The sequence below is a fragment of the Harpia harpyja genome, chromosome 4, assembly GCF_026419915.1.
Source record: "Harpia harpyja isolate bHarHar1 chromosome 4, bHarHar1 primary haplotype, whole genome shotgun sequence".
Classification (NCBI taxonomy): Eukaryota; Metazoa; Chordata; class Aves; order Accipitriformes; family Accipitridae; genus Harpia; species Harpia harpyja.
Window position 1 is genome coordinate 22,514,951 of NC_068943.1, and position 22,942 is coordinate 22,537,892.

Here is a 22,942-nt window from a genome sequence, read left to right on the forward strand (position 1 = left end):
CTCAAACTGGAGCAAAAGAAAAAGGTCCAGTGAACTGCCAAGTATTCACAACGCTCATGTTATAGGAATTGTCAGATTCTTATATGATTGGGCAAGGAATATAAGTTTCTAAAGTTTCTAGCCACTTCGTATAAAAATGAAATGGATTCTAAGGAGGTAAGCAGGTCTTAAATCTTGTCTTTTGGTCTTATACAAAACCAATGGTTGAAGGAAAGCAAAACAACAGTTTTTCTTGGTATGCTCCTGCTCAAAAATTGCTTTACACATGAACCAAATTTCCCAAACTTCCAATGATTTTTTTTGATTACTTGAGAAACCAAGCTGTGTACAATCATAAAGGAGAATGGAAAGAGCCTGTTACATGTGTAAGTGTTCATGATCTGTGCTCATAGTAACAATTCTTCCTTCAGCATTTTTCTCAATCCATTTTAATCCATTTACAAATCAATATTTGTTAATATTTGTTTGCTTAAAAAAGTTCAGGCACCTGGAGATGCCATCCAGGATATTCCTCTACATGTGTTAGTGGAGACCCACCATATGTGCACTTTGTGCACTAATTTTAGACAATCTTTTTAGTGTGTACTTAGATTTGGATGCAACATAAAGTGGCCTACTTTCTAGCTTCTCTTGCATGAATAAATATAATACAGTAAAAAACAAGTATAAGAAGTTTGGAAGGCTTGGTTTGCTAAGATTTTTCATTAAATGGAAGACAAAAGAAACTTTTCAACCTCCATTAAATGTGGATTCACTATTCATGTGAAATATGGTTTGATTTCCTCTTTAGAATCACAGAGATTTTTTTTGTCAGTCTTCCAGGTAAGATTTGAAAGCCTGGAAGTATCGCTATTGCCAAGGATTACAATAGGACTGTGTGACTAACCAAAATTATTTGGAAAATAGTGTATACAGACATAGCTTCCATATTAATTTTCAGTATATTGAATCTAATGACTAAATGCAGCACAGATTAATTTTCAAGCATGGTTTAATAAAATGTATTTTGACTCAGGAACATTTGTTTAATGGGAGTTTTACTGTAAACTTTATAAGCTCATTAAGAGACTTATGGATATCTCTTCTGAAAAAATGATGTAAATGAACATAGTTTTAAAAGAAAATGAAGGGACTGTAGCATGGGTGTAGCTCAGACATAATGAAGGAAAACACTTTCTAGTATTCTCTGTGTAATATGCCTGCAGTTCTGACAACTCAACTGGCACTGAACTGAATTTTACAAAATTAACTAAATGAGATGCTGTTATACAAGCAGAATTAGGAAATGGTTCTTTCATCTCTGGATTAGTTTAATGGCATCTCTGACATCTGTGTCCTGTGAAATTTATCAAGCGTACATTTTTGTGTAGAATGGAAGACAAAATCAACAATGTAATCAAGCTTACTAGGCACCTAATTTAAGCACTTTCTTCTGTTACTTTGGTTATTCAGATTCATGTAGCTCAAGCTAGGAGAACGAGTTCCCAGATTTAGGTCCTAATTCTGCAAAGAGAAATATACTTCAAAAGGTTTTTTCAAGTCAGTTAAACTGCTTATTTACATAATAGCACTTACACATAAGACATCTGCCACAAATTTGCAACGAATTCAGTTTAACCTAAATTTGATTTTGGTCTGAATTGTACTGAAGGAAAATAGGAAAACACAAAAGTGACAAGAAACATACATTAGTAATAGGGTGTCATAAAAAAGATGCATTAAATCTTAAATTTAATGTTTGTTTAGATAGCTGTAATTAACCTGATTACAGAATGAATTTCATATTTCTGTGCAAAAACCAGTCTTAATTGTATTTCTTAATTAACATTGTGTTTTTAAACACCATAGTATATGTCTGCATTTTCATTTTGCTCTTAGATGAATTGCTGTCTAGAGTATAAGATTTGTAGCTTTTTGGTATTGTCTTTTTTTTTTTCATTTTTCATTTATCCCTTAAAGTAGGCAATTGATTTTTCCTCTTTTTTATTCAATAATCATGGGAAAAATGTTTACTTTGGCATGTGCCGCTGTACAGAGGTTAATCTAGTGCTAAGAAAATAATACTTAGGAAATAAGGGTCAATGTTTAAAAATACAACTAAGTGATAGAATTTGAAATGAAGCTACACTGAATCTTCCTGGTGGCAGCTTTACATTATAAATTTGCTAAAGGTCCCAAAGTTAATAACATGGAACTATTTTTCCCAAGATTAAACCCCAGACTTGTTACTTTTGGAAAGAAACACTCTGACAACCCCAGCCAGGAGTGCCTCATAAAACTGTGGTTTGTTTGATTTGAGAAAAAGTAAAACTTATAGGAATACAGAAGTATGCTGAAATCTGGGACTAGATTCCTGGAAGTGTGGAAAGGTTGTAGGACAGTGAAGTTGTATGCTTATGGTAAAATAACCTTTTCCATAAAAGTTATTTTTAAGGAAGAATGCTACTATTTGTGATTAAATAAAATAACTCTTGCTGTGGTCCCTATGCTGGTTTCCTCTTTACACGTTTCTGCAGTGGATAAGAGCAGTAAGGTTATGTTTTGGAGACTCTGTAGTTCTCCAGTCTTTTTCATCAAGTTCTGTTGGACGCTCAGCCTATTGCTATTTCTAGAACTTGCTTCAAAGAACAAAGTTTTATGCAACTTTAAAACATGTGGTATCCTTTTAAAGAAAAAGTTACATTGTATTGAAATACAATACCTCCTATAAAAAAAAATTCTTTCAATACAATAAATAAACCTGTCTTCTTAACCTGTCAAGTATATATTAAACTAAAGGCCCAATATTATTATTAGTGATATTTCAAGATTACAGGAAAATTGGCAATACTTGGGGCTTACAAGAGAACTGGAGATATTTGGGGAGAATTACTGAATGACTCATCAAAGAAGATTAATATCAACTAACAAAACTACTGAAATTTAATAGATGGTTTGGGTTTCATTAACCCTATGTATGGGATGAGAATATCCTGGAGATAAGTACAGTAAATAAAACCATATACGTCTCTGTTTAAATACAAAGTTTTTCCCTAATTTGAAACTCAAATAGATTTGTGGTGCAGTCAATAACTTAAAAAGATACCTTTCTTAATCTGGCCCATAAACTTAATATTTTTCACTTTTCCACAGTTTTATATTTTCCAGGCTTTTAATTGTATGATCTGTCCTACTTTCAAGACTCCAGGAAACCTCAACAATCACAGTCTTCTCTCTTATAAATAGCAGCATTTCAGGGTCTGCCACCTATTTCAAAGTGTGGAGAACTAGAATCATTTTGAAGTTTTAATTTTCTGAAAGATAACTTGACTATAGTAGGCTCCCTCCAGTAAGTCTCCTCCAGGCTTCACAGAATCTTCCTTCCTGAGTATGCTTGAGATGCACTGCCATTTGGGTGTTTTGGATAGTGTAGTTGTCTGCTGGTTTATTCACTAGCTGCTGGAACCATTTTGCTTATAGTAGAAAAACTTTATTGAAGTGCATTTTCAAGAGATCAGAGTGAATTAATCTAACATCTTCTGGAACGGCAACAAAGATCTAGACTCATCACATCCATTTTAAATACATAGAGTTAGAAGTAATTTCCATCTATGGATTCCCTTTTTATCAATGGACAGATACTCACACCTCCAGAAAGTGAGTCAGGTCTTCAGAGAGCTGAATCACTTTGTGCAAATGATTCTCTCTCCATTGATAACAGAGGGAGGTTAGGATGACTGCATACCCAACTTGAGCACAGCATTTATGTTGCTCGTTTTGTGAGTGATTCCATTCACTTCAATGGGCATCACTCTATTCATTCCATTCTGTTGTTAAATGAAGATAAAGGACTTGGATAGATAGAATATATATATAAAAAATATGTATAAAAGTAAAAGTATAGAAAATATGTGTGATATATATACAAATAAATCACAATATATATATATAATTGTCCAGATAGCACAGTTCATCATATGTAAGTATATGATGATGAATTGTGCTTTTATTCAGTTATGGATTAGTAAAGCCAATATCCTTACTCGATAAAATCACAAGATATCATGCCTGCCCTCAAGGCATGATCTGTATTTATCACAAGTCAGAAGATCAGGCGTTTACTGTAAGTTAGAGAGCAATCGGGAAAAACAACACTTTAATTTAGGCTTCTTTTAAAAATCATAAAAATCAGATGGAATTCAAGTTGACTGGTTTTATTTTTTCTGCTGTACGTGAATTAATGGTGAGGCATATAGCAGCTGCACAAAAAGTTTACAAAACTGTACAGTGTTGAAATAAATATTGTTCAGCTCTGTTTCACAGCATTCTGCCAGTTTTTTTCATTTTGAATAATACCTTTTTTCACATTGAATCCTACCTTTTCTCACACACAATTTGTAGAAATTACTCACCAAAATTTGATTTTATGATAAATAGTTGACAGAATCTTCCAAATTGAGACTTAAGTTGTTTTTGACGGACAGCAGGTTCATGTTTGGGGCATATTAATAGATCAGAAAATATGACCGTGTCAAAAGTGGTGCTGTCTCAGCAGGTTGCCTGTAAATCAATTCAACAAAATATTTTGATCAAGTACCATAAATATTTAGGTGTGAGAGAAAAAGATAGTAAATGATTGTGACCATGGGATGCTTTATAAATATTTCATTATCATCATCCATCATCACCTTTTGGGAATAAAGACTTTTTTAGGCAGCAAAATGAAGAGCTACATAACGAAAAAAGATCAATGCTGAAAATGAGTATTATTCCAAATACTTGAACACTGACTGTGCTTTGGTCTCATTAAGTGATCCAATCAAATTTGGAAGGTTCATTTGAATCCTCTGTGGCATTTTGATTTGTTAGATAGTCCTGCTAAAATTAAATGTATGGCAGGAAAAAAATGCTAATTTTGAGGAAATAAGATTAGATGAGATAGCATTCTTCATAGGAGTAGCTTCAGCAGATGAGAAGATGGATGAGTTCCATGCCATACTGAAGATGGGTGCAAATTTATAAAGATATGCTGTCTGCTCTTTGTGTGCCATATAGTCTGTCTAAATAACAATATCCTTTCAGGGAGAGAATCTGCTGTTCTGGCTGCCCATGTATTACTGTATTTGGACTATCTCCATTTGCAAATGTTGACTTTTCATCTGTGACCAAAGAATGAAATCTGTATGAGAGATGTGTAAAACATTTAATCTTTATTTATTTGTTAACAAAAGGGGTTTTTGCCAAATCCTGTTTGCACTTTTCTCCTGCTCTCCCTGGAAGGTGACTGTCTGCATCTGCAATGTGACACTTAAGCTGAGAATACAAATTGCAGTCGTTTGTGGGGTTTTGTTTGTTTGTTTATTTGTTTGTTTTTAATGGCAGAATGCATTAAACCAGAATAACAATCCCAGATATTATTCTGTACCTTCTGTATTTCTAAAGGGTACACTACAATTGGCTACATTTGTCAGTGCAAGTTTATACAGAACACAGTTTTATGTTAGTATTTGCTGATACATAGATTTTTAAGACCAGAAAGAACCACTGGATTATCTAGTGAACCTACTTTTTTAACTACCAGGTATAAAGTTTCACCCAGTTAAAGTTTGGGAAAAACAAAACAAAACAAAACAAAACAAAACAAAGGGTGGCATAGAGATCTGAACATAGGCAATGTGCAATCCCTGATAAGTAACAGAGCTGGATTTTTATGAATCACCCAGATGTGAGCTGTTCAGTGGGAACTCTGCACCACTCCAGGCCATGACTCCTTTGGAAGGCCTCGTGTGGCTTCTTCCTACCTTGATAGCATGGACCATGCCTGTGTGATTTCAGAGTGTTGTAACTTGCCTGCAAAATGGTCACAAGTCTAACATTAGTCAATTCATCTATCTATTCACAAAGACTAGGCAGCACTAAACAAACTTGACCCCTAGTCTCTCACAAGTTCAGCAGAGACATAAGGTGTATTCAGTAGAGATTAGGAAATGGGCTGCTTGCTATCTTCTGTGGACAACTGAGGGCTAGAATTTGGTTAAATCTCTGTGGCTTTTCAAGCAACCAAGAAGAACTACCCCTGGGCTATAAAAATGTATTTCTTACTCTGAGATGTTGCTAAGAGTTAAGTCCCAAATAAATTCACTATTAAATAATTTATATTACAAAAAACCCAGAACTAACCCAGAAATGTAATAACATATAGCTGAACTAATTTCAAGGGTGTGTTTAGACAGCAGGGGCAGAGAGATGTAAATGTGGCCTGCCTATAGACTGAACTTTCCATTTCCAAACAAGCTGGTTTGGAAAACTTCATGGGATTATTAACAACTCTAAACTACTAAACTCTGCTCAAATTCCTTATATGCTTTCTCTAAGTGTATTTGCTTAGGCATAGCAACATGCAAACTTAGTCTTGTGGCACTGGCTCTGCATCTAGCTGGACAGTAGATAAAGTAGCCTATTTGTTCCCATATGCAGAAACAGGCCACAAAATTCATTCCAAGGAATATGTAGGTAAGCAGGTCTAGGAAACCAAAGGCTTTTTTCTCAAAAGCATTATAAAATGAATTCCATTTCTTGGAAAGTGTCAACTCTTGGAAGGTGTCTTGCCTTGGAAAATGCAGGGAACTAAAATTTTGTCTAGGCTGCCAGTGCTTCAAAGGGTTGACTCTATGGTACCTGACTACTGCCTGAACGTGCACACATGGAGGTGCATTGAGGTTTATATACATGTATGTCAATGCAAAAAAAAATGGAAATAGGCAGATAAAGTTAGGCTAGATAAAAATAACTTACTGACAACAGAGCCATTACTGATGGAGGTGTAACCTGTAAATTGTAATGTTATTAAATTTCTGGGAAGAATACCAGAAAATAAGAAAATATAACAACATAAGTAACAATCCCTTTCCTGTAGATTTTGTAGTGGAGCAGCTATAGGTGAAAGGAACTCGAGACAAGAAATACAGAATACTTTCTGTAAGTGATCATGGTGTTAACAGCTACCTTTTCTACAGTAGATTAGTAATTTCAGCATTCCCTGGGTGTGTAAGAAGTCCCCTTCTCTGCAGGATTACAGAACTGTTTCACATTTCTCAGAAGAGCTCTTGTTACCAAGATCGAGGTTGATTCTTGTACATCTATAGGAGAGAGGGACCAGAATCTATCAGGAAGAAAAGGGAACTGGAGCTGAGCCTTCCGGAAATGTTCTAACCCCAAGTGGCCTCTGCACAATGTTTAAAACAAAAGGCAGGTGCCCTTTCTGTAATCAGCCTATGGGGATAAACTGGAGGGGGAAAAAACCCAGCCTACTGGAGTGCTATATTGTTCAAAGCTACAACCTGTTGGCATGTGTTAGTTGTACTCTTAAAATGCCAAACACATTTAGATATTCAAGATATGAAGGGAAGGGAACACTTACATTCTTAACTCTGGAAAGGTTTAGACATGAAGCAATCTCAGTCATCACAAGACTGAGGTAGTTGTGTGTAGAAACAGAATTTTGAGTAGTTGAATAACGTTGCATTTCAAAATTTAGCTGCCTATGGAGTCAAAGAAGTCACGCATGATTTTTGTAGTTATAGTTTGGATCTTAGACACCTACATTTCTGTGGAACCCATCTGGATCACTTGAGCGCTTCACAGAATTGTGTAGAAAATCTTATTCTGCCAGTTTTTCCTGTCTTTTCAGAAAATATTTTAGTTGCTGCATTTCTGTATTCTGGGCAGTACCTCCCACACACCCTTACCCCACTTCTTCCTGTCCCTCCTGTTATTGTGCTAATTAAGGGTTCTGGCAGCTTATCTCTGCTAAGTAATGCAGATATAAGCTAACCTTACAGTATTATTTAGTTCAGTAGTGATGAAAAAGAAGCTTGGGCTAAGACAGGGAATAGGAACTAGCAGGGGTTTCTTGATCTGTACCTGAGTACAGAGGATGCAACTCCAGGAAGGGGAGGGAGAAGCAGCAGGTTACGAGGTGGTGGTGATAAGTCTACCAAAACCGGCAGCAGCAATGGTAGGAATCCAGGGACCTTGGAACAAGGTGATTTGGGGACAGAATGTGATTTTATCAGCACTGACTGTGCCAGGTGGAATGACCATGGAACAAGCCACTAAAAATATATTTTTAGTAGTCACTGAATCTTGCTGTTAATTAATAATACCAAGAAAACACATCCAGCACAGCATGTATGTGGCTTTGTAGTCTTGGATTATTTTTTTTTAACAGACTACAAATAAAGAACAGCCTTTCTCATTTATTTGGCTGATATTTAAGAGCAAAAAAATGCCAAAAGAATCTTTTTCATTATAAACTGTTTTCCAGTTTTTATATTTAATATATACAGTAGTTGCAAAACCTCTATGCAATGTAATAATGTCATTTCAGTTCCAATATATGTGGGGAAGGCTGTAAAAACATGTGGTCTCAGAAAAGGTCATTTAGTAAAGTAGCCCATGAAAGCTTAAAAAAGCTTTCTGTATTTGAGGTTAAATAGAGCTGAAAATGTTGTTGCTTTTGTTTTCTCTTCTTTTTTTTTTTTAAGATGCCATATGAAAAGTTAAATAAATATGATTGTCTGAAACACAGCTGTGGCCATGTTCAAACCCACTATACTTAATGTTAGTGCCCTCAGGCAAAGAGTACCCATTCATTTTTTTGAGACCAAAAAGTCTCACCGAGTGGAACTTATCTTGTGGTCTTGACTCTTTCAGACTTGAGGAATGAATTTTCTGGCTTTAAGCAAGAGCGCTTTAAAGAGGCAGATTGAAAAGCAGCTGGTCAACACACCAGAAACTAGTTGCTAATTGAAGCAGTAAGTTAATCAATGAAATAGCAGTTTAGCTTCTGGGTATAATAAAAAGAGATAAAAGACCACACAGAAATTCCAGCATTAGGGTATGACCGGCTCTTGAGTGGCATACATTATTTTCCTTCTTACACCTGTCTGCTTTTGAGTAGGCAAGTCATGCATCTGCTTGACAGCTATTAACAGAATAAAATAACAACAAAAAAGCATTTTTGGGTAAGATCTGATATAAATATTTACAAAGACAATTTAAGGGAGTGTTTGTTATGCACTTTTGTGTTTGCTTTCAAAACATTTAACTCCAGAGACAGATGGCTTGTACAGTTTTATCAGCATTTGTGTCATTATATATTCAAGCAGCCAAGACTGATAACCAGCCTCATGTATTACGGATTGTTCAGAGAACAAATACTTTGAAAAAAAACCCAAAGCCCACATATCAATAAAGTACTTCAGTGTGGAAAAACTTGATACAGAAATTTCAGTGACATTTTTATGAAAAGAAAGGAAACAAATTAATGCAATTATAAAATTAAAGCAGCACGAACAGGTTTTTAAGTGGTGTCATTGTATGTGGTAATGAAGCAACTTTAGAAAATTGGGTGAAAGCTATTGTTCAGCAGTGGTGGAGGAGAAAGGTAATTACCATTAAGGCAACATTATGCTTTCTCAATACAAAGCAGCCAACTCTTCAGTGCAAGCTACCCCCAGAACATCTCTCTCCCGTCATACTGCTCATGATCATTTCACTTTGTGCTACTGAATAGCAACCTGAATAATAAGGAGTCTTAGAAAAGAATAAACTGTCTATACTTGAGAACATAATTACACAAAACAGAAGCTGAAAAAAACCATATTGTCAAAAGACTGTCTTTTTTTTTTTTGTAGGCGAGATCCTTTTTTCCCAAATCAGTTTTTCATCTTTTTCTTGTGTCTTACAGTAGGACATTTATAGAGTCCCCTAAATCATGATCATCACCATTATTAGCAATAATATTTACAAAAACATTATGCCTGTATCTAAGGGTCTTAACTGGAGATCAGGTGTGAGAGGCACCACACACATGCATATTTAGTGCTAAGTGAAACCAGCTTATTACTCATTTAAATTTTAAATAGAAATAAATGTGTTATCTCTTGAAATTTATTTAACTAAACAGAAAAAGTTACTTCCCCCCCCTCCGAACTATAGTACTGAGGGCTCTCCTGTTAACCTTTTATTCCACTGTAGATTGGAAGCACAGAGTGCATGCACTGTATTTCTTGAAATGCGTCATTCTGTGGCGAAAGTTTTTCTTTGTGTTTTGAAAGTTTTAATCCCTGCCAAACCTTTCCTCCTTGGTCAGCAAGATAGTATTGTACTGTGAGAGCAGGCAGGTTGAAAATAGTTCTGCCACTTCGTACTTTCTTCCTCTGAAAATGGGAAAAAGATAATTAAAATTAAATTTCTGTTGTCAGCAAAAAAATAAATAAATCAGCTTTTAACCTATAGATTAACCTTTGGAAATGTTAACAATATACCATGAATACTTCCTTTACTTATTATTGCTCTTTTTTATACTAAGTACCTGCCTCAGTTTGATTATAACTTCATACTAGAGGATTCAAAGAAAAGCTTCATAGAAAAAAGAATCTCTCTCTACCAGAGAATTGTCACAGTTCTCATTTTAGAATCAAGGTTCATGGTTCTCAGTGAAATCTCTGCTGAGCTCCTACTTTACAGTTGCTTTTTCTTTTTTTCCTAATGGTTCTGCCTTAATTATTTCATCTTGTATTGATCTATAATGGAAAGTAGCATTGATTCTATACATTCTTCATGTTATAGTTGTCAGCAATAGGACACTTTCTTCCATGGGGAATGCAGAAGCAGCTTTTCTTATAGCTTATTATATTCTGTCACATCAACAACATACTGTATATTCTCCAGATATTCAAAAAGAGGAGCTACTCAGAGATAAGAAGATTAACTAATTACATTGTAACATGTAGAAATATACATGATTGCATTTTCTATATGTGTGTGTAAAAGCAGTGGATTGATAATCTGTGGAATTTACTACCATAAATTGTTACGTGCTAGTTAAAAAAACCAAACAAATAACTGGGAAAGAATAGCAATTTCCATAAAATTAATTGGGATAATTTCAGTATTCAGAAGAAGATCTGTTACTAAGAGTAATTTATTATATATGCTTGGAGTACAAGAGAATGAAATATTCTTTGGCATCGTAACACAGAAATCTTTTTTAGAGTGTCCTCACTTATCATTTTGAGTCTCAATTATGTTATTATAAAGATACACTTTTTTTGCTGATACACCACTGACATTTTTCTTCTGATTAGTAGTGCTTTTTAAGGTGCTTCATAACTTCACTATTATGCGTACCTGCTAATGTTCTTTCTCAAAAATCAATCTATAATTTCCTTCCTGTCACTGGGCTGTTTAATCAAGGAAATATGTCTCCTTAACTCCTTGAATGTCTATAGCACTAGCCAGTTAATTTACTCTGAAGTCAAGAAAAGGCATCTCAAAATTCTTGCTCAAAATTACAATATAGTTAGCAAAGAATCATGACAAAGCATATCTCAGATATTGAGAAATATCTAACAAAGACACACAAAATGATTTCTCTGCCTTTTTCCTGGCTTGCCCTTCCTCATACATCCAGTCTGATCAGATGAGCAAATTCAGCCATTTAGAAATGCACTAAGACTGAGAGGATTTTAGTGCTGCTGAAGACATGGGTGACCTGTCTGCTTGATTGCAAGATGCCTGCAGCTGGCCAGCTGTGTCCTCAGTAGTGTGTGAAAAATTACATGGATATTTAATATGCATAGTACTTCAGCAGGCTTCATTTCTGTCTCCTGTGGTCTCATATTCCTGACTTATGAAGAATTATGAGAACAGTTCTTTATCAGGTGCAAGGTTTACATAAGCCTTCTTTTTTTATTTACCCCTTTATTTTTATGGTTGCATAGCAGCTATCTGATATGTGTTTAATGGTCAGAAGAATTACAGATTTTTATTCTCTTTCCTGTTGCAATGTTTTGAAGTGTTTCATGTTTTCATATTAAATCCAGCAAAGTTTAACTTCCCTCTTACTTGTTGGGAGTGTGCATCAGAGTTCTATCCACTGGGTAGATGTCTAGAGCTATGCACCAACCCAAGTTTGTGAAATAGTAGCCATTAGAATAATCCTGCATACAGAGCATTCCTTTGGGCAAGCCAGTTTTTAGACAGTATGGATATTTCTCAGTTTGCGGTAGGCTGGTAGTTCACCAAGGCTCTGCAGCAGTAAAGTGAGTTGAAAGCAGATGAAAATACATCCACACTGTAGGCCTTACATTAAGGCCACACACAGGCCTTACAGAAAGCAGCATTAATTCTCACTCAGAATATGCAAGTGTATGTTTACTTCCTCTGACATTTTCACCTACCTAGCTCTTATTTTCTTAGTATGACTGAAAAAGGGAGTTAAGTTTATTCATAGTAGGATCTGCAACTGATAACTTAGGGCTAATTGAACTGTATCTCCACTTTTGGAAACTATGTAGGTAGCATATGTAGGGAGTATATGCCCTACAAAGCATTACTTTCTAACAGAATGAAAATGTATCTAGGATTTACCAGCACAATATTTTGTTGCAGAATCATTGTTAATTTTCTCATGAGGTATATGTATAAATTTGATGCCAAATACCACAATCTAATATTATGTTTTGGTTTTTTTCTTTCTCCCTCTTTCTTCTTTCTGTTTGTTTTTCTTCTACAGATGGGCCTCTTGGGCCACGTGGATTAGCTGAAGCTACAGAGATGTGTACTCAAGAATGCCTGGTTTTGGGTCACTCAGACAACTGTTGGATGCCTCCCAGCTTGGGCCCATACCAACAGCCAAAGTCTCCTCTCTCCACCTTTGCACCTCAGAAAGAATGGGTTAAGAAGGACAAACTAGTTAATGGACACACATTGACCAGGACCTGGAAAGAAGATAGCAACAGAAACCAGTTCAGTGACCGAAAGCAGTATGGTTCCAGTGAGGGCCATTTCAACACTGGTAACCACATGACTGACATTCCTCTGGCCAACTTGAAGTCTTATAAACAGGCCTCAGGAGCTGTTGAGAGTCCAAAGGAGCACCAGCTATAAGAAATGTTTACTTTGGACCAATGACTTTAGCCTACTTAGACTTGCTAATACTGTGTGTGTGTCAGAGCTTTATGTACTGGGTAGACCTCTAGAACTATGCTTCACCTAGCAGAGATATGCATATCTTTATGTTAGCACCGTGGAAGGTATGATGTCCTGCAACATGAAAGAGTGTTTCTACTAGTTGTGTGGTTTTGTTAAATAGACATGATTACAATCTGCAGAGATCTCTCCAGTTGGCAAATATCCTTTTTTTGTTTTTTTTTTGACCCTGGACTGCTGCTATGAACAACAGAAGATGCATTTGGAGAGTGAGAGAGCGAGAAAGTTCAGTGGATTGCAATGGTTGAAAAGCATATCCAGTTAGAAAATCGTGCTTTTGTTGTCATTGATCTATGCTGGGACTGTTATACTTGAGATCATATTGCAAACAAAACAACTGAAACTGTAAACATTAAACCTATTGTGCTATTAACAATGTTAGTGGACACAAGTCGATCAGTGTTCAAATACTTGTAAATAGAAACAATTATTACTTACAATTTTTGTGTACTTATAATGTTCACTTGAAAAGATACTGTAGCATATTTCTGTGTTTCACAGTTGCTTTTTACTTTCTTTCATTTGCTTCCTGTTGTTTTGCTTTTATTTTCAGTGATGGTGTTTCTGTGTTAGTAGTCTGTCTGACACACAATGTTCCAAGGAACTCAAAACACTTGTTAAAAGTGAAAAAAGGAGTGATAGGGTGGGAGGAAAGGTTGGTTGTAGAAAGGAAAAAAAAAAAAGATTTTTCTTTCTATGTAGTAGCAAATGATGCCAGCATTCAGGTAGAATTTCTTCTTCTTTCTTTCTTTTTGTTTTTTAATATTAAGAGATGAAAGGACTTGTGTAAGGGCTTAAAAATTTAGCAAATTTTTTTTAATATTCCATTGTGTTTCATAAAACAAGGAAACTGCAAAACAAAATAAGAATATTTAAATTTGTGGTGGTGGGTGAGAGGGAAAGCTGTTGGAATCCTTGATCAAATTAGCTGCAGTCTGTCATTTAATGAGTGGTAGCTGACATTGATCTCAGCTGGAATATACGGAGGAAGTTCTACAGGAGCAAAATACGATAATCAGGTTTTTCCAATTGGGCAGGTGTGTGTCTATACCTAAGACAGTTTGTATTGCTGAAACAGCAGCATTTGTGTTGATCTTCATCTGCGTTAATGTTGTAGTAACACAAGTGTTTTTAGACCATAGCCACAGAATATTTAATGTGTTGTGCCTTCATGATGTAACAGAGCATTCTCCTGGTAGGCTAGTTGGGGGAACTAAAGGGTTAAATCTCTAATTATTGCTGTTTAACTGTTTGTTATCATAGTTGGTCAATGCCTGGCAGGTACCAGTATCATGTCACCTCAGTCAAACCAGCAGAGTGACTCCTAATGTTAATAAGATCTAAGTTGCACGCAAAGCAAATCCAAATCCAAACATTTTTAGATGGTTTTTGTTAAGGCATGACAGATGATTTACACAAATAAATAGCATGCAAAAAAAAAAAAGAAAAAAAAAAGTCCTTACAGAAAAAAGCAAAAGTTACTTATGCCACAGTGAAACATCAGTCTTAAAGTAACAAACTTAGCTAATCTGAAGGTGATTTTATTCTTACCAAAAACACAAGCTTTTTTTTTTCTTCTTTATTCTTTTGTATATAGCAGTTAACTTTTTTTTTACTTTTTTTTTTCCCTCCACATTATAAAAGGCATAAAAATGGGTTAGGGGTGCATTGCTTATTGCAGTACTTATGTCAGTTTGTGAGGGGTGTTTGATGACTTTGACAGAATAAATATCTAACCAGTTATCCTTGTTACTGCTTTGCCAGTTCAACGTTATTTAGTTATTCAGCTCTTGCAATAAATGTTCTGAATTCCTGATTGTGTTGTGTTAGTTCTTGGGCAGATGCCTAAGGGACTTTATTCCTGTTAATTTCTCTTTCTTTCTGTTGTTGTTGGTTGGTTTGTTTCTTTGTTTCATTCTGAATTTCCAGTTATTTTTCTAAGCATATCATGGTCCATTTGGTTCATATAGATGTATATAAGAATGGCATATACAACAAGTGATAAATGCTGGGGGCCATATTCTGTCATTCCTATGGTAAGTACAAATTTATTCAAAATGCGTTATTTGAATTGGGTAAAGTGTTACTTACCCAGCACAAAGGTGACAGAATCTAGCCCAGATTTGTTAGGCATACTTAAGCACACGTAATAAGCATCCTTGCATGAGTCTTTGTAACAGTGCAGTGGTAGCATATAGAAAAGTCAGCAGTTACCATGCCTCAGTCTTTCTTTTGAGAGTAGAATAAAGTCATATCAAAATATGGAAAATACTTTCTCACAAGGAAAATTTGTGTGGTTATATAATCACTTTTGTTGCAGCACAGTAAAGAAAAGAGAAAAGAAAAAACTAAAAAGAAGCCGAACAACCTTGAAAAAGACATATCAATAAAAGTAACCTATTTTGGAACATGCTGAGTTTTAAAGCAGAGGTGCCCGGAGTTCTATATTAAAAACAGAAATACAATAATTATTTGAAAACCCAAATAGCACCAACTATTTTAGATTATGAGTGCCTTTTTAAACAGAATATATTTCAAAACTTTCTATCATGTAAATGATGTGACTGTTGCTACAGAAAGAGAACTGTATTATGTTCCAACCTTCAATACTTTGTGCTGCCATCAGCCTGTGCAGGAGGAGCACAAACAAATATTTAAATTTCTAGCAGGTGAAAATTTTCTCATATAATTTTCTCAAATTCTGTCTAATTTTAGATTCTTAAGGCCTCACCCAACTTTGAAGTAGTTATTAAAAAAAAAGACAGGAGAGAAAGAAAGTAAAGAAAGCAAAGAAAGAAAAGAAAGTGAGAAAGAAGGAGAAAGAGAGAAAGAAAGAAGGAAGGAAGGAAAGAAATATCTGCAGCACTGAGAACTGTATCTTAATCCCATTTAAACCAAAGGAATGTTTCCCCAAAGGAATGTTTCCATGGAATCTGGACTTGGCCCTAAACATATATTCAGTAAGTGCCCATTCATTCACAATCATTTGGTTTGCTTAATCAGTAATACTCGTACTGCTGTCTAAAACTCACAGACTAAGAAAAAAAAAAGAAAAAGAAAGAAAAGAAAAAAGAAAAAAAAAGGAAATAAAAGGAAAAAAAAGGAAAGGAAAGAAAAGAAAGGTTAAATCCTGACAGGAATTTAGTGATATGTCAGATGAGGAGCTTTAAAAAAAAAAAAAAAAAAAAAAAATCCCCCAAATCCCACTGCACAGAATGCGAAGGCAGCTGAATATTGGTGACTATTCAAGTTTACTAACTTTGAGGCTAAATATTACTTAAAATCATTGATAACCTGGCATGATATGGATGCCTCTGACGCCAGGTCTAGCTTTCGTTCTTCAGCTAGGAAGATTGGGTGCCCTTTATTTATTTATTTCTTACTGCACACTTTTGAAGGACTGCTAAAAAGATGATAAACCAAAGGTTTCTTCAATAGTCCTTTATATTCACTGTCACTGACCAAAGCCCTTTGTCCAAATAGAAAATGGAAAGCATGCATAGATAGAGTTATTTACTCCTACTTAATCCTATGCTGTGCCAGCTCTGACTAAAGATCGAGCAGTCAGGACCTCCTTCCCAAGCAACTATCTGAAGGCAGACAAAGAAATATGTGGAGCAGAATTAAGGAGGATGCAGAAATATACATCAATTTTAACAAATAGATATGAAGAAAATAATATTCACATTACTTGCTTAATATGATTATTACCTTTTAGCAAGTTATTGATAGGAATCATGATCAGAAAGAATCTTAAGGACTTGCGCACGGAGTAGACTAATGGAGGAACTCGGGAAGCTTTGGATACATAAATAGCAGGAGATGTGTATCTGTGTGAGAGGAAAGAACAGGAGCGATAAAGACTGATGTAGCTGACATGAGAAAGCAAAGAAATAGGGAAAAGAGGATCACAACATCAATCAGAAGTTTAATCTTGGAATGTTTTGAACAAAGGGAGGCACTAGTAGCTTTAATGAAAGAGAAGGACACAGTGAGAATCATGGGACATGGCCATAGGTGATGTCAGGGGATCTGTGGAACTCATGACATGACAAAAGGCATAGGGGTAGGGTCGAATAGCCTTAGGCAGTAGCATCTGATGCCTCAAAATAAGCTACAAAAGTATTCCTACTGGCATGTAGGTGGTGACACCACAGCAGTGGTGTCATATCTGGTTCAGACAGAAGAACAAGTAGACTGTGATGACTGATTTCCCATGACCACAAAACATTTACCTGGTTCAGCTGATAAAACTTTCTTATGGCGTGTATCCTTCCTGTAAAGTAAAATAAGCAGTAGGAGTTCTCTACAGCATGTGCGCTCACACGTGCTAATTCAGACAGCAAAAGCAACTGAGTAGTCATGGCATTATCTCTGAAGGCTCAATTCTTTCCTGTTTAATATACTTCTTCAGCAGAACTATGTTCCAAAGTCTCGACTTTATTTTATATGCTTGCAGTCCTTGCTGCTGTGATGAAAAACTTCAAACTGGAAACCAATTCTAGAGCAGAGCAAGGCGTTTTAGTATACATAAACCGTGATACAGTGTGACCCAGAGGTGTGAATCAGCTCAGTATATCATGGACAGTTAAGTTCTAACTCAATTAATATTAGTTTTATTAACTTTCACTGCTGATCACCTTAGTGGACACATCCATCAAATATAATTACCCCATAATCCAAAACCACCTTTGACTTTTCTTCTTCTTCCAGAACTCTCATTGGTAGATTCTTCCTTGTAAAATTGTAAGATATCCTTTATCACACATTACTTAAGTAGATTGATTTTTTTTCCAGTTTGGCTTCTCTGAAATACAATACGTTATATAAATCAGCTGCTTATATTATAAACTGCTTTTCTTGTGAGAGCCCATCCTATACTTTGTTTTCAACCAGTTGAGCATAGTAGGATTGTAACATAAAAGGCCAGATTCTGATCCTTCAAGATTTATTGAACCTCTTACAAAGCAAAATATCAGGACCTGTCCCATAAGTAGTAACAGAAATATCAAGTCCTTTAGTATGTAATGGACTAGTAAATGCTTGAGAAGAAGCAAATTTGTAATTTCTAGGTTTTTAAAACACAATGTAGTTTATTTATAAACTGAAATTAATGCTAATAAATGCAGAATTAGAAGGTCTTTTTTTTTTTTTTTTTTTAGTTGATATAGACATATTACTTCACTGGACAGTAGTAAAACTTATGTGCTGATATGTATCCTCATCGTGCCAAATACTGCGCAGCTCTTTTGAGACACTGAGTGCACTTAATTTCTTTAGAACACAGTGGTAAGCATCCTCTTGTAGGAGAAGCTCAGCATTTCACGGGACTGGGTCCACAATGAGAAGAATATCACAGACATGCATATCATATGCTAAGTTTTGAAGCAAGAATGCTTTCTCTAACTGCAACATCTCATGGCTCTAACTACAGCTTTAAGTTTATACTGCTACCTAATTGTGCAATAGTAAATGTATGTCTTTAACTACCAGAAAGGATCTCAGATTCTCACTGTATATTATGAAAAGAAAGAACTGAAAGAAAGTAATTGCCCTCATTTTTAAAAATAAGTTTGTTTGGTTTTTTTCACCACAGCCATTCTTAAATCCACCTGTTGTGCCTAGGTATTGCAACACATTCTAATATTGCATGGCATGTAAATAGATACCTTAATTACTCATAATGATATGATTATATACACATATATATATATAGATTATATATATATACTTAAATATTATAAATCACATAATTAGTATTATTTAATGGAATTTTGGGACTATGGATTTTGTTGTTTGATGTACTTTAAACTGTATAAAGCAGCATAATCTTAAGACTACCCTCACCAATGCTTTTGATTATTTATTCATTAAATAAAGTGCTTTCCTTTGCTTGTTATAATCCTGTTTGTACAACCATGTGATAATGTTAAAATGGGTAAGTACTGTACGGGAATTATAACTGTTTCTTTTCTTGTCTAAATATATACCTATAACAATATTTATTAGTGATCTGAGTTTTAAGAATGTGTCTTTTTATGTGTTTACTATCTCCTTACACATGGTCCAAATTTAAAGGAAACCTGAGGTAGCATTTCTTCATGTAACTCTGAATGCCCCAATGGCTTTTAAACGTCATTTTGCCCTTATTCACAAGTGAAATCAGGATGAGATCTGTACTTCAAATCAACCATACAATAAATGCATAATACAGTACTTAGGGTTTGCTTACTGTAGCTATCATAAGTGATCCTACATTCTTCATTTCTCAGGTAAAGGTATATTAAGCCTCAAATGGGAGAGGGAGAGACTCTGCACTCAGAGTATAATACTTAGAGCAGCTGGTTTAAAAGAAAATGAGTCAGAAATCTTGTACACTAAAGAGTATTTTTTTCATGTTTCACAGTCAGCTTCCGTCTTTGTTTCCTAGAGACGATCAACTAGAATGTGTGCCTCTTTGAGGAGCTCAAACTTTTATTTTTGGTAAAACTGGGAACTGGTTTTGGTAACCTTTAGTCATATCAAAGTCAATCGGAATTTTCTTGATTATTTGAAAAAGCCAGTATTTCACCAGCATTTAAATGTGTATTTGTTCAAAGGAAACTCATCTTCTTTCTTTTCACTCACTGCAATATTCCATAGAAAGATTCTTCCCTTTCTTCCCTTCCCTCCCACTTTATTGTCTTGGATGTTTTCTGGAGAGGTAAGTGCTGCAGTGCCGTAAAATGATAGACGGAACTTGAGACAGTTGAGAGTTCCTAGTGCCTATCCAAATTGGACAGTTCTTTTAAGTTCCTTAGTTACTTTTTAGGGAATGCCAGATGGCCACTATTTCCACTAGCCATTTCCTAAGGCTCCCTCCTACAACTTGCTTTTTCTTGCATCGATTGAGAACCCACCTGTACTCCTCAAAGATTTTAACATTGAGCTGAATCTGTTGCTATGTTATATTTACCTGTACCACTTCCTTCCTAGGGTATAGAGAGGTATTTTTTTCTGTTTGTTTTCAGGTAGGGAATTGAAAGTGGGATCTGTGTGGTCCTGCAGCTATGCAGTCATTTTTGACATCTTGTCATATGGGCATCAATAGAAAAGAAGGCTATTGACCTCATCATTGTTTCACAATGGAGAGAACAGGAGAGTCTGTAGCAGGAAGACAGGAAAGAGAGGGGATAGCAGAAGGCTGTATGTGTTAGGGAAGAAGTAAACTATGGCAGCAATGACAAGAGTAAGTTTGAATTTGATGAGGAAAATTATTATGAAAGCCCTTAAAAATGTGTTCTAGGTCTTCATATCTCTGTAACAACTCCTATCTGTATAGGTTTGTGTACACACGCTACTTTCTTGTGAAAAGGGGGTATCCAGAATTATGGCGAGGCTGTACCATTCTTCTGCTGAATTTCTTCCATTTGGTGTTCACATTCCTTCTAAGAAATGCTAAATTTTTTTGAGACATTGCTCTTCTGCCTGCCACGTGTATATAGAGACCAGAAACAATTCCACACAATTTCAGTAACTGAGCACTGAGTTTGACTAGTGAATTCTTAATATAAAATGCTTATAAAATCATCAGCTGCAGATAGCTTGCAAATAATCCATATGCCCAAATGAATAAGAAATTATCTTACCAATTTTCAAAGAGGAAAAAAAAGACAGTACACAAAGGATTAACTCCTGATAAAAAATTCAGACACTTCTACCCCCTTCCCCCCAAAAGGGCACAGCTGATAAAGATACAGGCTTAATGCCATAAAGTGATCAGTGGATTTCTTTTCACGTGCAACATTCTACAGAAAGCTCTGAGTTGTGAAGATATTTGTGTTTTCATCTGATATTTAAATTAATTCAATGTGAGATTAAAGAACTTCAGTCACATAAAACCAAAACTCCAATATCACATTAATAGAAAAAGTTATTATTTACTTTTTTCTATTGCAAGTCACTATTTAATCATTATGTAACGAGCACTATATCCTTCTTAGTACTGGGTAAGGAGATTCTTTAAAGAGTATTCTCCAGGTTTATATATATTACTTCATATTTTTTATAATGCAAGTTTATAGTTTTTTTTCTTTTGGGAAGAGAAAGTTTGAATTCTCTTTACAGTGTTTGTACTTTTTTTTTTTTTTTTTAGAATTTTTTTTCAGGAGTATTATTTACCACAGAGAATGGCATAGGCCTGTGCTTTTACTGCATGATCTTGTACTCCTAGGACACTTAAGCTATCTCCAACAGGAAGTTCTTTTACATTATTGATAAAGATCATGCATAATTACTGTCCACCATGTGGTGTTAAGCTCCCAAGAGGGAAAAAAAAAAAGAAAGGGAGGCAGCCACATAAAGACAATTATTTTATTCACACAAAAAACCCTGTACTGTGTTATGAAAGCAAAATTTACAATGGTCTATTCATTCAGCCAGAACTATCTACTTACTGATGCTGACTGATTTGGCAACACACCATTTGTTTTCTTCTTTAGGAAAAACACTGAATGAAATTGTGACCAGTTATGCCTCATGGTGGGTCTAAACGTCATTCTGAAAATGATTTGAAACATGAGGAGCCTCTGGATATGGATTTGGGGGGAATACAATTTTAGGTAGGTCTCTGGCTCCTTAGTTTTAGGCGCATAGTAGAGCAACCTTTTAAAATAACCTCAAGTTCCCTAACATGCAAACAGCTATGTTTGAAGATCTACAGATAGAAACCTTTTATTCCCAAGTTTAGACACACTAGTTCTCTGCTTTATGGAGCATCAGAGTGCAGAACCGATTCCAAACTTCGCAGCTGACAGCTGCAAAGTCTCTGGATACTTTACCATGTCAAATTACCTATCACTAATATTGAAAACCTGAAAACCTATAAGCAGAACAACAGTGAAAGAGAGATTGAAGCTAACCTGTGCACCCTCTGATTAAAAAAGAAAGCAAACAAACTTTGTGGAAGGATGAGGGAAAGACACGTTCAAGATTTTTAGATTTTTTTTTTCTTTGTAAAACATGTAGCTGCAGGGAAATATATTGCTAATATTGCATTTTCTTTGGATGCCCTACTGTGTATGGTTCAATTACCATACTGAAGGCTAATCTCAATAAACTTGCAAGCAATAATTCTACACAAATATGCACTGAGTTAATATATGGTTCTTGTATGGGAACTACAAAGAAACTGAGTTTCTCTGCATTTCTAGAATATCAAATGCATGATTACTATTTATAATAAGCTTGCAGTCACAGACTCTGTAATTCTTTAGTCCTGAACAATTGCATAATTACTAATTCAACTACATTAGCATTGGGAGTAGACATGGATGATTTCAAAAGGGATACTACTGATTTAATGAGGTCTCAGTCTGTACATTTCCAAAATTACAGAATTCTGTTTAAAACCCATTGATGCTTTTGGGTATTTGAACCAATAAATCAACCAACTGCCAACCAGAAGAAGCATTAAAAAATGAAAACAAACAGAAATAAGAATGAAATTGCATTTTTCACGATATGCAGCTACCAAAATATTATTTCCTGACTAGTTTCCAACAGTGTGGCTGGCTTTACTATGGACTGATTGCTGCTGAATCTATTGAATACCTAAAGCTGCCATTTGTGACTGTTTTTGTATTTTGAATGTTTATGGCATTGTGAGTATGCTAGAATAAACATGACAATAGGCCATGGGCACAGAGGAGCTATTCCGAATTCATTGCCCTTCTCTTGCATTTGCCACTTTATTTTTTTGTGCGATAGGCAGCAGCTGATCAGATCCTGAGGTTGTGAAGCTGGTATTTTGCCAAAAGTAAATAGTTGGCAGTTCTGTCTAGAGAGGAATTTGTAAAATTTTGTGAACTTGCATTCTTTTTCTTGAAGGTGTCTTTATTCTGCAAAGGCCCCTGTATTAAAAATT

General features: G+C 35.3%; 1 protein-coding gene across 4 annotated transcripts in view; it reads left to right on the plus strand.

The window, feature by feature from the left end:
- The window catches only part of PCDH9 (protocadherin 9), a 702,824-nt gene extending 683,785 nt beyond the window's left edge, over positions 1-19,039 (plus strand). For all 4 annotated transcript variants that reach the window (XM_052786010.1, XM_052786012.1, XM_052786011.1 and 1 more), the window contains one exon: positions 12,563-19,039. In XM_052786010.1, coding sequence (XP_052641970.1) covers positions 12,563-12,936 — 374 coding nt within the window. In that variant the 3' untranslated portion in view covers positions 12,937-19,039. The remainder of the gene's footprint in view (positions 1-12,562) is intronic.
- Positions 19,040-22,942: the final 3,903 nt, after the last annotated feature.